We start from the raw sequence: 17808 nt of genomic DNA, 5'->3' as shown, positions 1-17808 counted from the left end.
AAAAGACTAGTGGGCTGTCTACACTGGCCCTTTTCCGGAACAGTGTTCCAGAATAAGGACTTATGCCCGAGCGGGAGCAGAATAGTTTTTCCGGAATAGCGGCTGATTTTGTACAGTTCAACGTCGTTGCTTTTCCGGAAATTCAAGGGCCAGTGTAGACAGCTTGCAGCTTATTCCGGAAAAGCGGCTGATTTTCTGGAATAAGTGGCCCAGTGTAGACACAGCCAGCCTGTGTGTGTCTGGCTCAGCAACGAAGCGGGACGTCTGCAGGAGGAGCACCAGGGCATGGATTGCCTCACAGCGTGTGGTTCAAGGTTGTTTATAGCACTCCACATTCAACTTGCAATGTGTTCTGGAGGCATAAACAGAGGCTTGGCCCTTTCTCAGTGAAACTGCTGGAAGCTATTACCACTCACTTGCCAGGATTTTGCACACTGTCGGGAGGCTTAACTCTGTGTGTGCTCCCTATACAGTGCTGGAAGGGCCGCTCTGGCCCGTGCTGTAGCAGAGCGCTAAGGTGAGGTGCAGACAGCATGTTCTGTAGGTGCCACAGCAGCCCCCTGCTCTGATACAGGGTGCTGGGCACAGCTGGTACTGAGTTGCTTAGAACTGAACTGCTCCTTTCATTTTCCTGCTCAGCTGCTGCTCGCCCCTCCACTGAGTCCAGTTCCAGATTGGTTTGAACAGAGGGGAGTGTCAAGTGCCCTACTATGGCCCTCCCCACACTGCCCTCCCTTCATAGGAACAGCCCTTCCCCCTACCAATTCTGATCTACATGCTGTTCTTCCCCAACAGCAGCAGTCCCGCCCCTGTACCTGCTGTCCCTGTCGGTTAGGCAGCACCGCTGGTGCTTTGGAAATCTTCCTGGGTACCACAGCTGGTGTGGGAACTGGCTCCTTATGGCTCGTTTCCTCACTCTTCTGGGGTTCCTTCCGGGAGAGAAAGCATCAGTGCCATTCAGTCTTTTTGAACAGGATCCAAAGTGACTCCCTCTCCTACGCCTCATGGGGCAGTTTACACACAAGCCTCATTCTTTCCACTGGAGCCTTGATCAGGAGACCAGCCCACCACTCGTGTGAAACCTGCAGGAATCAGCCTCAGCAGGTGTGTGCCATTCAGGAAGCCGCCCCACCCCATCCATGTGCCAGAAGGGGAAAGGCTGAAACCAGTCCCCGGTGCACACATGCAAGTGGGAAATGAGGCATCTGGTCACACAGTGGAGTCTTATAGAAAGGTAGGACTGGAAGGGACCTCAAGGGTTCTGTGCTGAGGGCACAATACAGACCGGAGTCCAGATCCAGTCCGTGAAACCTTTGCCTCTAGCCCACCATAACCCTTTAGGCTGCTAAAAGTCCCATGCCTGCCGCAGCCCCAGCCACACCACTTCCAGAAGCATCGGCCATTGTGAGGATGGCACTGGGGGCCAGGGCAGCATGGAGACCCACTGCTGCTCTCCTCACAAGGGGCACTCAGTTTGCAGCAGCAGCCAGACTCCTGCAGTGGTGTGGGGCCACCATGGCATGCAGGCAGCCTGCCTGCCTGAGTGCCCCGCTGTGCCGCTGGCTGGGCATCACCTGTGCTTGTAAGTGTCTCATGGACAGAACCTGCACCAGACACCCCTTGCCACATGCCAACCCTTGCCCCAGGTCACAATGCTCTCCTGTAGCCAAACTCCCTCCCAGACCTCACTTCCTTTCCTGCACCCCAGTCCCCTGCTCAGGTCTGCCTCCTGCATCCATACTCTGTTCCAGAACCCACATCCTCTCCCTCCATTAATATAATAGGAAAGTCTGGCCCATCATCATTCCCCCCACCCCATAAAAATTATTGCCCATCCCTGCCCTATGCTATACCTGACAGATGTTTGTCCAACTTGTTAATGACTGGAATTCCACAACCTCCTCTGGACGTCTGTTCCAGAACTTAACTACCCTTAGTGTAAGAAAAGCTTTCGCTAATATCTAGCCTCAATCTCCCTTGCTTCAGACTGAGACGGTTTATTGTCCTACCTTCAGTGGACACGGAGAACAACTGAGGACAGTTCTCTTGGGACTAGTCCTTTGGACACTTCTCAGATCCCTTCCTCATTCTTCATTTCTCAAGACTAAATATGCCCACTTTTTAACATCTTTCCCTATACGTCAAAGTGATGAAATCTTATCAGTTGTGTTGCTCTCCCCTGGATTCTTTCTAATTTGTCATAAGACCATCAGAATGGCCATATTGGGTCAGATCAAAGGTCCGTCTAGTCCAGTATCTGGCTAATGCAAGATGCCCAGAGGGAATGTCCAGAACAGGGAACTATCAAGTGATCCATCCCCTGTCATTCATTCCCAGGTTCTGGCAAACGGGCTAGGGACAGCATTCCTGCCCATCCTGGCTAATAGCCATTGATGGACCTACCCTCCATGAATCTATCTAGCTCTTTTTTTGATCCCTGTTCTAGTCCTGAACTTCACAACATCCCCTGGCAAGGAGTTCCACAGGCTGACTGTGAGCTGTGTGAAGTAATACTTCATTTTGTTTGTTTTAAGCCTGCTACCTGCTAACATCTTTCCTAAAGTGTGGCACCCAGAACTGGACCTTGCCATGCAGAACAGAGCAAGACAATTACCTGCCATGTCTTCCATAGAACATCCCTGCTAATACACCATGCAAAGATATTAGCAGGGGGCAGGGAGAGGGTTGGGGGAACCCCACAGCAGCCTGGGCTCCGTGGGCAGCTCTTAGTAGGGGGAAAAGGAGGAGCAGGGGGCATAGTCATGTGACAAGGGGGGAGCAGTGGACCACCTCGGCCCCCAACCCCCTGGGAAGAGACTGGCACCATCCTCACGCCTTGGGCAGGGGTGGAGCTGCACTGCAGGGAATCCAGGACCCTTGCTGTCTCGGAGTCATTCAGTCCAGACACTGGCCTTGAACGGTACCTTTCGGGGCAGTCCTGCCCAATGAAAGGTGGTCACCCTGGAGTGTGTCTGCCCTGAGGCAGGCAGACCAGGTGCTGTCCAGGAAATCAGGATGTCTGGCACCAACACTAATATGGCGAGGGGCCGAGGGCAAATCCCTGCCTGCCCTGAGAAAGGGGACAATGATTCTAGGCTCCCATGTCCACAGCCTGTGTGTGCTCCTTAACAGCGTACAGCCCGTCCCCCTCAGCGGGACAGAACAGCACTGCCACACAGCCAGGGCTGGCACTGGGCCCATCACCTGCTGCTCCCGGGCGGCCTGGCACTCCCGCTGTTCCCGGGCGGCCTCGTGCTCCCGCTGCTCCCGGGCGGCCTGGCGCTCCCGCTGCTCCCGGGCCTGACGCCTCATTCGTTCCTCTTCCACCCGCTTCCTAGCCTCTTCATCAGCTGACTTGGCCAGGCCCTCGAATCGTGACTTTAGGCTTCGGGCTCCACTTGATGCTGCACAGGGAAATGGCTTCTCAGCAACAGGCACTGGGGTCCCCTCCCTCTTAATGGGCTGCCTCCATGCTGCCAGCCAAGCCCACTGAGCCTGTCTTCTCATCCATCCAAACTCACACCACTTAGAATCCTAGAATCCTGGGACAACAGAGACCTCAGGAGTCACCAAGTCCAGCCCCTGCCCAAAGCAGGACCAACCCAACTCAATCATCCCAGCCAGGGATATGTCAAGCTGGGACTTAAAAACCGCTAGGCATGGAGATTCCACCACCTCTCTAGGGAACCTATTCCAGTGCTTCCCCACCGTCCTGGTTTTTCCCAATATTCAACCTACATTGCCCCAATATGCCCAGTGCAGAGTCTCTGGCTGCAGAGATCGGAGGAAACAGCCGGAGAACACAGGCCCTTCCCAGCTGCAGGGCCAGGGATAGGCACTCTGGTTGTTTCCAGATGTCTTACCTGCCTCCACAGGTTTGGTCTTTTCATATGAGGAAGTTGGAGCCTCCATCTCACTAAAGCCAACAGCGCTCTGTAAAGGGAAAAAACCGGTGGATCCAGCATGAAGGGAAGACATGCAGAAGAGCCAGAGTTCCCAAGGCAGTGGTGGAACCAGACACTCATCTGGGTTATTCTATTCCCAGTTCTGCAATTGGCCTGTTGGATGATGCTGAGTGAGTCACTTCTCTCAGTGCCTCGGTTTCCCCATTCTAGAGGAAAGAATATCACCAGGTGGAGAGTCTTGGCCCATTCACTGACCATTAACATTAATTTCCATTATCAATTCTTTGCTCTTCACAGCCTTGCCACAATATTCCTAAGGGGAAGGGCATATTTGATGCAGACTGATTAATTTAGTGAGGAGGTAACTAGGTTTGAAGGGAGAACATGACCAAAGCCTATAGGTAAGTGAAAAACACTGAGATCTGGGAGACCAGAATTGGTGGGGAGCATATGTTGTTATAGCAAGATTAAGGGAGAGAGAAGACAGAACTAACGGGCTGGGGGTTGGTAAATGAAATCAGTAGCATAGATGTCTGTATTCTAATGCAAGGATGGGGAATAAAACAGAAGAACTTAAAATGCTAAACACAACTATGACAGAGCTGGCACCATAGAGACTTGGTGGGACAATAAACACAACTGGAATAGTGGTATAGTAGGGGGCTGATTGCTCAGGAAGGACAGGCAGGGGGGAAAAGCAGAATGTGTTGCCTTATATATTAAAAATCTATACACTAGGACAGACGTCAAGAGGGATGTAAGAGACAGACTCTGGGTTAGGATAAAAGGAGTAAAAGACAAGAGCGATGTCATAGTAGGGCTCTTCTATAGACCACTTAACCAGGAAGAAGAGGTGGATGAGCCTTTTATTCAACAACTTACAAAAATCACCCAAAGCACAGGACTTGATGATGATGGGGGACTTAACTACCCAAACATCTGTTGGGAAAACAACACAGCATGGCACAGATTATCCAATAAGTTATTGGAATATATTGGGATTTAAAAAAAAAAAAACTTTAGAAGGAGAAATCTACTGGAGGCGAGGCTGTTCAAGATTTGATTTTGATCATGTTATGAGGATGGATGATACATGGATACTAGGTATGTGACAGTTGAAACACAAGTGGTTACACACAAGCCCCCTGCCGCACTTCTGGCACTCCCAGCCCCCTTACTGCTTTCCTGGTTCAGCCTTCCCCAAGGCATGAGTTACATCCTCCCTTGGGGCCTCTTCCAGTTCTCTGGGCCCTGGCAGCCTGTCCTTGCCAGACTAAATTCCAGCAGCCCTCATGTAGGCCTCTGCCTCTCCATCTTTTTGGCCAGGTCTACACTTACCCTGGGATTGATGCTCCAGAGATCAATCTTCCAGGGTTCAATTTAGTGGGTGTAGTAAGGACCTGCTAAATCAACTGCTGATTTTGCCCCCATTGATCCTGGTACTCCACAGGGTCATGAGAAGTGAGGGAAGTTGACCTGAGAGTTTCTCCCATTGACCTCTTGCAATGGGAATCCTGCAGAAATTCGACTTCAAGTACATCGACTCCAGCTACTCCATTCTCATAGCTGGAGTTGTGTATCTTAAGTTGACTTTCTCGTTGAGTGTAGACCTGGCTTCCGCCAGCTCCGGCTCCCACCTCCCCCAGCAGGCTGGCAACTGGCTACTGGCCCCCAAGATAGCCCCCCAGGCCAGGCCTCATCCTGCCCCTCTCCCCAGCAGATCACCGACATGGCAGGCTGCCCTCACCAACTCCAGCTCATAGCTGTCCCCCTCGTCAGACACCCTCCCCCCCCCGCCTAAGACCAAAAAAACAAAAATATAAAAAAAAATTTTAAAAGACAATCTTTCTAAAAGCGTATCAAAAGATTAAAAATAAAGTTTTCAGCTACCAATTTGGAAGAAAGATTGGATGGTTAAGTACGATTCAAGGTAGTTGCTAACTATTAGCCATCAAATCTTTCTCCTAAATTGGTAGCTGAAAACTTTATTTCTGTGCTGCTACTGACTGGACACACCTTCAGAGCTGGGCATATGGCCAACACCTGCCACCTAGCTCTAAAGGCAGTGCAGAAGTAAGGGTACGTCTAAACTACATGGCTCCGTCGACGGAGCCATGTAGATTTGTTTTTTTGGCAAAGGCAAATGAAGCCGTGATTTAAATGATCGCGGCTTCATTTACATTTACATGGCTGCCGCGCTGAGCCGACAAACAGCTGATCAGCTGTTTTTCCGCTCAGCGCGCTAGTCTGGACGCTCCCCTGCCGACATCAAAGCCCTTTGTCGGCAGCCCCGGTAAACCTCATCCCACGAGGAATAACGGGGCTGCCGACAAAGGGCTTTGATGTCGGCAGGGGAGCATCCAGACTAGCGCGCTGAGCGGACAAACAGCTGATCAGCTGTTTGTCGGCTCAGCGCGGCAGCCATGTACATTTAAATGAAGCCGTGATCATTTAAATCGCGGCTTCATTTGCCTTTGCCTATCTGTCTAATCTACATGGCTCCATCGATGGAGCCATGGAGTCTAGACACAGCCTAAGAGTGGCAATACTGTGACTCCCACTAAAGTAACCTTGTAACCCTACAACTCCCTTTTGAATCAGGACCCCAAATTTCAGAAACACAGGTGTCCCCCATGAAATCTATATAGTATAGGATAAAAGCACACAAAAGACCAGATTTCCCAGGGGGAGACCAGATTTCATGGCCCATGATATGTTTTTCAGTGGCATCTGGACCATCTCTAGACTGATGCCTCGGCTACAGCCTTAGCTAAGAGTCACCCCGCCAAGATGACTAGCCACACAAACACTGATGAAGAAGATGGAAAATGCTGCAGGAACCCCTTTCTATTAATAGAATCGATGCTTTGTAATACCAGGCTTGTGAGTCTTTATTTCTGATGCAAATATTAACATAAAAAGTGTGTGAAAGACAGAAGGGAAACTATGCCAAATCTGTGTGCAAAGCATTTTAGATACAGCAGCGAGGCAGGTCCTTCAGAATGAGGAACTCATGAGAGGAATGGTGTCTCCCTGCCAGATTCACTGGAGCCTCGTTTGCTAAAGAGCTGTTGAAAAAAATATTTTCCTCACAGGAAAGGCTTCTGCTCCTCCCTAAGGGTGTGTCTAGACTATAGGGTTTTGCTGACAAAACTATCATAGAATCATAGAATCATAGGACTGGAAGGGACCTCAAGAGGTCATCGAGTCCAGCCCCCCGCCCTCAAGGCAGGACCAAGCTCCATCTACACCATCCCTGACAGATGCCTATCTAACCTGTTCTTAAATATCTCCAGAGAGGGAGATTCCACCACCTCCCTTGGCAATTTATTCTAATATTTGACCACCCTCACAGTTAGGAATTTTTTCCTAATGTCCAATCTAAACCTCCCCTGCTGCACTTTAAGCCCATTACTCCTTGTCCTGTCCTCAGAAACCAAGAGGAACAAATTTTCTCCTTCCTCCTTGTGACACCCTTTTAGATATGTGAAAACCGCTATCATGTCCCCCCTTAATCTTCTTTTTTCCAAACTAAACAAGCCCAGTTCACGAAGCCTGGCTTCATAGGTCATGTTCTCTAGACCTTTAATCATTCTTGTCGCTCTTCTCCGTACCCTTTCCAATTTCTCCACATCTTTCTTGAAATGTGGCGCCCAGAACTGGACACAGTACTCCAGCTGAGGCCTAACTAGTGCAGAGTAGAGCGGCAGAATGACTTCACGAGTTTTGCTTACAACACACCTGTTGATACAACCTAGAATCATATTTGCTTTTTTTGCAACAGCGTCACACTGTTGACTCATATTCAACTTGTGGTCCACTATGACCCCTAGATCCCTTTCCGCCATGCTCCTTCCTAGACAGTCGCTTCCCATCTTGTATGTATGGAACTGATTGTTCCTTCCTAAGTGGAGCACTTTGCATTTCTCTTTATTAAACCTCATCCTGTTTACCTCTGACCATTTCTCTAACTTGCTAAGGTCATTTTGAATTATGTCCCTATCCTCCAAAGAAGTCGCAACCCCACCCAGTTTGGTATCATCTGCAAACTTAATAAGCGTACTCTCTATCTCAATATCTACATCATTGATGAAGATATTGAACAGTACGGGTCCCAAAACAGACCCTTGAGGAACTCCACTTGTTATCCCTTTCCAGCAGGATTTAGAACCGTTAACAACAACTCTCTGACTACGGTTATCCAGCCAATTATGCACCCACCTTATCGTGGCCCTATCTAAGTTATATTTGCCTAGTTTATCAATAAGAATATCATGCGAGACCGTATCAAATGCCTTACTAAAGTCTAGGTATATGACATCCACTGCTTCTCCCTTATCCACAAGGCTCGTTATCTTATCAAAGAAAGCTATCAGATTAGTTTGGCATGACTTGTTCTTCACAAACCCATGCTGGCTATTCCCTATCACTTTATTACCTTCCAAGTGTTTGCATATGATTTCCTTAATTACCTGCTCCATTATCTTCCCTGGGACAGACGTTAAACTGACCGGTCTGTAGTTTCCTGGGTTGTTCTTATTCCCCTTTTTATAGATGGGCACAATATTTGCCCTTTTCCAGTCTTCTGGAATCTCCCCTGTCTGCCATGATTTTTCAAATATCATAGCTAAAGGCTCAGATACCTCCTCTATCAGCTCCTTGAGTATCCTGGGATGCATTTCATCAGGACCTGGTGACTTGCTGACATCTAACTTTCCTAAGTGATTTTTAACTTGTTCTTTGTGTATCCTATCTTCTAAACTTACCCTCTCTCTGCTTGTATTCACTACGTTAGGCACTCTTCCAGACTTCTCGGTGAAGACCGAAACAAAGAAGTCATTGAGCATCTCCGCCATTTCCAAGTTTCCTGTTACTGCTTCTCCCTCCTCACTGAGCAGTTGGCCTACCCTGTCCTTGGTCTTCCTCTTGCTTCTAATGTATTTATAAAAGGTCTTCTTGTTTCCCTTTATGCCTGTAGCTAGTTTGATCTCATTTTGTGCCTTTGCCTTTCTAATCCTGCCCCTGCATTCCCATGTTGCTTGCCTATATTCATCCTTTGTTAGTTGTCCTAGTTTCCATTTTTTATAGGACTCCTTTTTTATTTTGAGATCATGCAAGATCTCCTTGTTAAGCCAAGCTGGTCTTTTGCCGTATTTTCTATCTTTCCTACACAGCGGAATTGTTTGCTTTTGGGCCCTTAACAACGTCCCTTTGAAATACTTCCAACTCTCCTCAGTTGTTTTTCCCTTCAGTCTTGCTTCCCATGGGACCTTACCTACAAGTTCTCTGAGCTTATCAAAATCTGCCTTCCTGAAATCCATTACCTCAATTGTGCTGGTCTCCCTTCTGCCTTTCCTTAAGATCATGAACTCTATTATTTCGTGATCACTGTCCCCTATACTGTCTTCCACTTTCAAGTTCTCAACTAGTTCCTCCCTATTTGTTAAAACCAAATCCAGAACAGCTTCTCCTCTGGTAGCTTTTTCAACCTTCTGAAACAGAAAGTTGTCTCCAATGCAGTCCAGAAACTTATTGGATAGACTGTGCCTCGCTGTGTTAGTTTCCCAACATATGTCTGGATAGTTGAAGTCCCCCATCACACTACCGCCAAGTTCTGGCGACATAACGTCGACAGAACTCAGCAGTTTTGTCGACGGCAGTAATCTCAGTCTACGAGGAATAACACCTTTTGTCGACAGAGTTCTGTCGACAGAAGGAGTTATTGCATCTACACTGTCCTTTGTGTCTACACTCTCATGTCGACAAAACAGCAAGCTTTGTCGACAGAACTGGATGTAGTCTAGACACTCTTTGTTGACAGAAGTTTTGTCGACAGTCTCTGTCGACAAAGCTGCTGTCGACAAAAACTTGTAGTCTAGACGTACCCTCAGAAATCACTAACCTGGAGCAACTTAAACTTGCACATTGCAGTTCAGGACTTCAAATGGAGCTATCATGTAGTCCTCACATTCTCTCTCACCTCTTCCCCCCCACCTCTCCATCCTTCACACACAAGGCCATATCCCTCCATCATCACAACTAATTAACTGCATGGATAAAGGCTGCTGAGAAGATGCATGCAGGTGTCACTCCCCTTTGCAGGGGGCAAGATTTGGGGTCTGGGAACATAACTGTGAACTGTGCTAAGCACAACAGACTTACCTCATCCACTCTGTCCTCCTGAACACCATACCGACCACCAAAGCCCTTGGCATAGTCTGCAACACAAAAAGGGTTCAGTTTGCCTTCAGCTACAAGGGGTACCTCCCATAGATGACACTGGGAGATGCCCTGTGTAATGGGGGCAGGATTTTTGCCCCATCCAGCAACCCATGAAAAATCAAGATCTGTCAGAGCAGCCAAACAAATCCATTTGTCCTTCAGAACCGGCCCACTCAAAGCCCTGGCCCTTTTAGTCAGGTACCAGTGCTGCTCCTGTAGAAGGTGTGAAATCCCCATTAAACAACGAACCCATATCAGGCACTAAATGGACAATACTCGGAGACGGGGGGAACACTCTCCTGACTCCCCAGTGCCTTGAGGTAGGGGGCTCAAATCCTGGTCATTTTGTCTTAGCCAGAGGCCTGCAGGATGTTTTGCATTGAAACTGGGAAAATGCTAGAAAAAGCCTCCACAATCAGTCCCTGGAATCACTGCATGATTGGGCCCCGCATAGTGTCCTGCTCCCTGCAAGCTGCAGGGATGTGTCTGACACTGGGCCAATGCTGCAGAACAGCCTGGCAAAGCCAGTTTCAGTTTCATGGACAAGCACCCACTCTGGAAACCTGATTGCAACACAGTCCTCCAATCAGGCCCTTTGAGCTCATTCAGCATAGCACACATTTCAAATGACAAGTGCCCCATTAAAGGGTGTTTGTGTAGGGGCTGCGTTTGTTTGGGAACAATCACTGCTATGACTCCAGGAGCTCCAATGGCATCTTTTTTGCTAGGGAGGCCCCATGCTACATGTGCAGCATGAAGGTTACTTGCTGACAACCAATGCCAACAATTCCTGCCATAGATGGACTGACAAGCCAGTGGCACATCAGTGCAGTGGCAGCCAGCCTGAGGAAAATGGCAGATGGTCACTGGGAGATGTCCAAGACCCAGAGTCTCATAGACTCATAGACTCATAGGCTGTGTCTAGACTACATGCCTCTGTCGGCAGAGGCATGTAGATTAGACACATAGGCAAAGGCAAATGAAGCCGCAATTTAAATGATCGCGGCTTCATTTACATCTACATGGCTGCCGCGCTGAGCCGACAAACAGCTGATCAGCTGTTTGTCAGCTCATGCGCTAGTCTGGACGCTCCCCTGTCAACATCAAAGCCCTTTGTCGGCAGCCCCGTTATTCCTCGTGGCATGAAGTTTACTGGGGCTGCCGACAAAGGGCTTTGATGTCGACAGGGGAGCGTCCAGACTAGCGCACGAGCCGACAAACAGCTGATCAGCTGTTTGTCGGCTCAGCGTGGCAGCCATGTAAATGTAAATGAAGCCGCGATCATTTAAATCGCGGCTTTATTTGCCTTTGCCAAGAAAACAAATCTACATGGCGCCGTCAACGGAGCCATGTAGTCTAGACGTACCCATAGACTTTAAGGTCAGAAGGGACCATTATGATCATCTAGTCTGACCCCCTGCACAGTGCAGGCCACAAAATCTCACCCACCCCTCCTAGAATAATCCTCTCACCTATATCTCAGATATTGAAGCCTTCAAATACTTTGAAGACCCCAAGATGCAGAGAATCCTCCAGCTGTGATCTGTGCCCCATGCTACAGAGGAAGGTGAAAAACCTCCAGGGCCTCTGCCAATCTACCCTGGAGGAAAATTCCTTCCCGACCCCAAATATGGCGATCAGCTAAATACTGAGCATGTGGGCAAGACTCATCAGCCAGACACCCAGAAAGTTCTCTATAGTAACTCCTATCATCCCTCCATTGACCTATTTCCCACTGATAATGAATGGTCAATTAGCTACCAAGACCATGTTATCTCATCAAACCATCCCCTTCATAAACCCATCTAGTTTAATCTTGAAACCAGATAGATCTTTTGCCCCCACTACTTCCCTTGGAAGGCCGTTCCAGAACCTCACTCCTCTAATGGTTAGAAACCTTTGTCTAATCTCAAGTCTAAACTTCCTACTAGCCAGCTTATATCCATTTGTTCTTGTGTCCACATTGGTATTAAGCTTAAATAATTCCTCTCCCTCCCTGGTATTTATCCCTCTAATATATTTAAAAAGTGCAATCATGTCCCCCCTCAGCCCTCTTTTGGTTAAAGTAAACAAGCCAAGCTCCTTGAGTCTCCTTTCATAAGACAGGTTTTCCATTCCTCGGATCATCCTAGTGGCCCTTCTTTGTACCTGTTCCAGTTTGAATTCATCCTTCTTAAACATGGGAGACCAGAACTGCACACAGTATTCCAAATGGGGTCTCACCAATGCCTTGTATAATGGCACTAACACCTCCTTATCCCTACTGGAAATACCTCGCCTAATACATCCCAAGATCGTATTAGCCTTTTTCACGGCCATGTCACAATGGCGGCTCATAGTCATTCTATAATCAACCAGGACTCCAAGGTCCTTCTCTTCCTCCGTTACTTCCAACTGATGTGTCCCCAGCTTATAACTAAAATTCTTGTTATTAATCCCTAAATGCATAACCTTACACTTCTCACTATTAAATTTCATCCTATTGCTATCACTCCAATTTACAAGATCATCCAGATCTTCCTGTATGATATCCCGATCCTTTTCTGAATTGGCAATAGCTCCCAACTTTGTCATCCGCAAATTTTATTAGAACACTTCCACTTTTGGTGCCAAGATCAGCAATAAAAAGATTAAATAAAATTGGCCCCAATCCCTGAGGAACTCCACTAGTAACCTTCCTCCAACCTGACAGTTCACCTTTCAATATGACCCGCTGTAGTCTCCCCTTTAACCAGTTGCTTATCTACCTCTCAACTTTCATATTAATCCCTATCTTTTCCAATTTAACCAATAATTCCCCATGTGGTACTGTATCAAATGCCTTACTAAAGTTGAGGTAGATTAGATCCACTGCATTTCCTTTATCTAAAAAATCTGTTACTTTCTCAAAAAAGGAGATCAGGTTGGTTTGGCACGATCTACCTTTTGTAAAACCATGTTGTCCCAATTGCCATTAGCCTCAATGTCTCTAACTACTTTCTCCTTCAAAATTTTTTCCAGGATCTTACATACTACAGATGTCAAACTAACAGGCCTATAGTTACCCGGGTCGCTTTTTTTCCCTTTCTTAAAAATCAGAATGATATTAGCAATTGTCCAGTCAAATGGTACAACCCCTGAGTTTAGAGATTTATTAAAAATTTTTGCTAATGGACTTGCAAGTTCTTGTGCCAGTTCCTTTAATATTCTTGGATGAAGATTATAGAGTCCCACAGAATGAATTCACCATCTGTGCAATGTGGCATTAATCCAGGTGCCCTCCCTCGAGCCCATCCCCCAGTGATTGGGACACCCTCACCATAGCTCAGTCCCTACTGAGCTGGGCACCCCACCAACACTCTTGAGCACTTCCTGTGCTCTACCCTCCAACACACATTGCTCCAGGTGGCCCACATCTTGTGTGGCTTATTCCGTGACCCCCACTGCTCCAGGCACCTGAATCCCTCCAATTCCCAGCTTTGTGTTTCAGTTCTCAGCATTCCCACATCTGGATCACAGTGCAGCCCCATCAGCCCTGAAATTTAGCTGAGCCAAAAGCACCATAGGTTGGCCCAAACAAACATGCCTCCCCCAAGCTGGCAACTGCACACACCTGTCTGGGACTCATGACGGTTCAACTCTTCCTGATGCTCCCAGCCAAGGGCACATTTGTCTTGACGGTCCTTCTGCACTCCAAACTTCCCACCAAAGCCCACAGCATAGTCTGCAGCCATGGGGGAGCCAGAACATAGGTGTGGGGGACAACAACACAGAGACAGAGACAGTCAATTAATTCAGGCTCAGATAACTTATGAAGGCAACTCTGTACCAGAGGATGGAGGGGCCGGGGAGTTTGAGGTAGGGCTTATGGGATGCTGACAGTGGTGGGAATTGGACAAGGCTTACAGTGTGCGGATGGGAGGGTGGGATAAGGATCATGGGGGCCAAGTTACGTGATCTTTTCCTCATTGCCTTGTGGGCAATAAAAGCCTTCTCCAGCTCACCATGCCCCTCACCTGGGGTATGTGTGGAGAGTAAGATGGCTTATTGAAGGCTGGATTATCCCCTTAGACATCGCTCCCTCATCAACAGCCCTGCCCTCTTCCAGAGAGACACTCCCCCCACTCCCCATCTTGCATGTAAGGCAAGAGGCAGTCTCTCAGTCCACATACATGCTGTTACTACAATGATCTGCCTTTCTGTCAGGCCCTCGGTGTGACACTACACCCCCTATTATTTATAGTGATATTATTATGACATAGTAATAGTGCAGTTTGTATTAGAGGGGTCATGTAAGGTGTCATTGGAAAAGTTATGATTTTCCGAATATGATTATCTTGTTTGGATGCATGTATTATTTTTGTATCTGAAGTTGTGAATAGTGACTAGGTATTCCCCTTTATTCGGCACTAGTGATGCCAGATCTGGAATACTGCATCCAATTCCACCGAAAAGATGTGGACACATTGGAGAGGGTCCAGCAGAGGACAACCAAAATGATTAGGGGGCTGGAGCACATGACCTACGAGCAGAGGCTGAGGGATTTGGACATATTTAGTCTGCAGAAGAGAAGAGTGAGGGGGGATTTGATAGCAGCCTTCAACTTCCTAAAGGGAGGATGGAGAGAGGTTGTGCTCAGCTGTGATGGATCATAGAATCATAGGGCTGGAAGAGACCTCAGAAGGTCATCAAGTCCAGCCCTCTACCAAAAGCAGGACCAATCCCAACTAAATCAACTCAGCCAGGGCTTTGTCAAAGTGAGACTTAAAAACCTTTAGAGATGGAGATTCCACTCCCCCCCAGATAATCCATTCCAGTGCTTCACCACCTGCCTAGTGAAATAGTTTTTCCTAATATCCAACCTAGACCTTCCCCACTGTAACTTGAGACCATTGCTCTCGACTGAGAACAGCCTCTCTCCATCCTCTTTGGAACCTCTCTTCAGGAAGTTGAAGGCTACTATCAAATCCCCCCTCACTCTTCTCTTCTGCAGACTAAACAAACCCAAATCCTTCAGCCTCTCCTCATGAGGAATGCACCCAAGGAAGATTGTGCCCTTGTGAAATGAGCCATCAGGACTACAGCTGGGAGTTTGGCCAGGTCATAGCATGTCCTGATGCAGGACGTGCTCCAGGAAGAGAAATGGTGGGACAAGATTGGCAGCCCACATATCCATTGCACAATAGCAATAAAAAGTTGTGATTTACAAAATGGTTTGATGTATTCAGTGTAGAGGGCTAAAGCCCTCATGACATCCATGGAGTGCAGGACTCACTCTCGAGCATCACATGCCGTTTAAGGAAGAACACAGGCAGAAACATGCCCTGATTCACATGAAAATGGAAGACCACTTTGGGCAGAAAGGCTGGGTGAGGATGGAGCTGCACAAAGGGAAAGGTTGTGGCGTTTCCTCTCCACATTGAAGGAAGGGGAGCTTATACTGTACAACAACATGGTATCTTTTGGGGCTTATTCTCCAGAGGGAGGTGCTGGTCTGGGAAGCTGGGTGTTATCTTGGCTGTAGCCTCTCTATTGTTGGGGAACTGAAGATACGGCCAGGAATGACCTTGAATGGGTCACTGCAGATTATGTAGCACTGGGAAGAAGGATCAAGGAATTTGAACTGCAAGTGGTGTTCTCGTCCATCTGCCCTGTTGAAGGAAAAGGTCCAAGTAGGGATCGTCGAACTGAGGAAGTAAATGCTTGGTTGAGCAGGTGGTGTTGGAGAGAGGGCTTTGGTTTCTTCAACCATGGGACTCTGTTCCAGGCACAAGGATTGTTAGGAAGAGATGGGATCTACCTAACCTAGGGTATGTCTACACTACCACCCTAGTTCAAACTAGGGTGGTAATGTAGGCAACCAGAGTTGCAAATGAAGCCCGGGATCTGAATTTCCCGGGCTTCATTTGCATCTTGCTGAGCGCCGCCATTTTTAAATGTCCGCTAGTGCGGACTCCGTGCCGCGTGTAGCCGCGCGGCATGGAGTCCGCACTAGCGGACATTTAAAAATGGCGGCACCCAGCAAGATGCAAATGAAGCCCAGGAAATTCAGATCCCGGGCTTCATTTGCAACTCCGGTTGCCTACATTACCACTCTAGTTTGAACTAGGGTGGTAGTGTAGACATACCCCAAGAGAGGAAAGAGCAACTTCACAGGAAGGCTTGCAAACCTAGTGAGGAGCACTTTAAACTAGGTTAGTTGGGGGATGATGACCAAAGCCCTGAGGAAAGAACTATGATTTGATTGGAATAATGGAGACTTGGTGGGATGACTCGCACGACTGGGGCACTGTCATGGAAGGGTATAAACTGTTCAGGAAGAACAGGCGGGGGAGAAAAGGAGGAGGAGTTGCATTGTATGTAAGAGAGAAGTATGATTGCTCAGACCTCCAGTACATAGAGGGAGAAAAGCCTGTTGAGAGTCTATGGGATAAGTTTAGAGGTGACAGCAACAGGGGTGATGTTGTGGTTGGGGTCTGCTATAGACCACCGGATCAGGTGGATGAGGTAGATGAGGCTTTCTTCAGACAACAGAGAGAAGCTTCCAGATCACAGGCCCTAGTTTTCATAGGGGACTTTAATCATCCTGACATCTGTTGGGAGACCAATACAGCAGTACACAGACAATCCAGGAAGTTTTTGGAGAATGTTGGGGATAACTTCTTGGTACAAGTGCTGAAGGAACTGACCAGGGGCCATGAGCAGCTTGACTTGCTGCTCACAAACAGGGAGGGGAAGTAGAGGCAGATGACAATCTGGGAAGCAGTGATCATCAGATGGTAGATTTCAGGATCCTGACCAAAGGAAGAAAGGAGAGTAGCAAAATACTCACACTGGACTTCAGAAAAGCAGACTTTGACTCCCTCAGAAAACTGATGGGCAGGATTCCCTGGGATGCTTACATGAATGGGAAAGGAGTCCAGGAGAGCTGGCAATATTTTAAAGAAGCCTTATTAAAGGCACAGGAAGAAACCATCCCGATGCACAGTAAGAAAAGCAAATATGGTAGGCGACCAGATTGGCTTACCGGGGAAATCCTTGGTGAGCTTAAACACAAAAAGGAAGCGTACAAGAAGTGGAAACTTGACCAGATGACTAGGGAGGAGTATAAATATATTGCTCGAGAATTCAGCGGAGTTATCAGGACAGTGAAAACGCAACTGGAATTGCAGCTAGCAAGGTATGCGAAGGGTAACAGGAAAGGTTTCTACAGACATTTTAGCAATAAGAGGATGATCAGAAAGGGTGCGGAGCCCTTACTGGAGAAGGGAAGTAACCTAGTAAGAGATGATGTGGGAAAAGCTGAAGTACTCAATGCTTTCTTTGCCTCCGTCTTCATGGTCAAAGTCAGCTCCCAGACTAATGCACTAGGCAGTGTAGTATGGGAAGGAGGTGGACAGCTCTTGATGGGGAAAGAACAGGTTAGGAACTATTTAGAAAAGCTAAACATACACAAATCCATGGGTCCGGATTTAAGGCATCTGAGGGATCTGAGGGAGCTGGCAAATATAATTGCAGAGTCTTTGGCCATTATCTTTGAAAACTCGTGGAGATCAGGAGAGATCCCGGATGATTGGGAAAAGGCAAATGTAGAGCCCATCTTTAAAAAAGGGAAGAAGGACAATTCAGGGAACTACAGACCAGTCAGCCTTACCTCAGTCCCCGGAAAAATCATGGAGTGGATCCTCAAGGAAGGCATTTT

General features: G+C 47.8%; 1 protein-coding gene across 2 annotated transcripts in view; it reads right to left on the bottom strand.

The window, feature by feature from the left end:
• HCLS1 (hematopoietic cell-specific Lyn substrate 1) overlaps positions 1-17808 on the bottom strand; it is an 88696-nt gene that overhangs the window by 5597 nt on the left and 65291 nt on the right. For both annotated transcript variants that reach the window (XM_006120741.4, XM_075918371.1), the window contains 5 exons: positions 13720-13830; positions 10068-10123; positions 3864-3933; positions 3205-3404; positions 816-929 (listed from right to left, as the gene is read on the bottom strand). In XM_006120741.4, the coding sequence (XP_006120803.2) occupies positions 816-929; positions 3205-3404; positions 3864-3933; positions 10068-10123; positions 13720-13830 (551 nt within the window). The remainder of the gene's footprint in view (positions 1-815; positions 930-3204; positions 3405-3863; positions 3934-10067; positions 10124-13719; positions 13831-17808) is intronic.

This window comes from Pelodiscus sinensis, unplaced genomic scaffold, assembly GCF_049634645.1.
Source record: "Pelodiscus sinensis isolate JC-2024 unplaced genomic scaffold, ASM4963464v1 ctg78, whole genome shotgun sequence".
Lineage (NCBI taxonomy): Eukaryota > Metazoa > Chordata > Testudines > Trionychidae > Pelodiscus > Pelodiscus sinensis.
The sequence above is the reverse complement of the archived record's forward strand: the minus strand, read 5'-3'. Positions and strand labels throughout refer to the sequence as shown.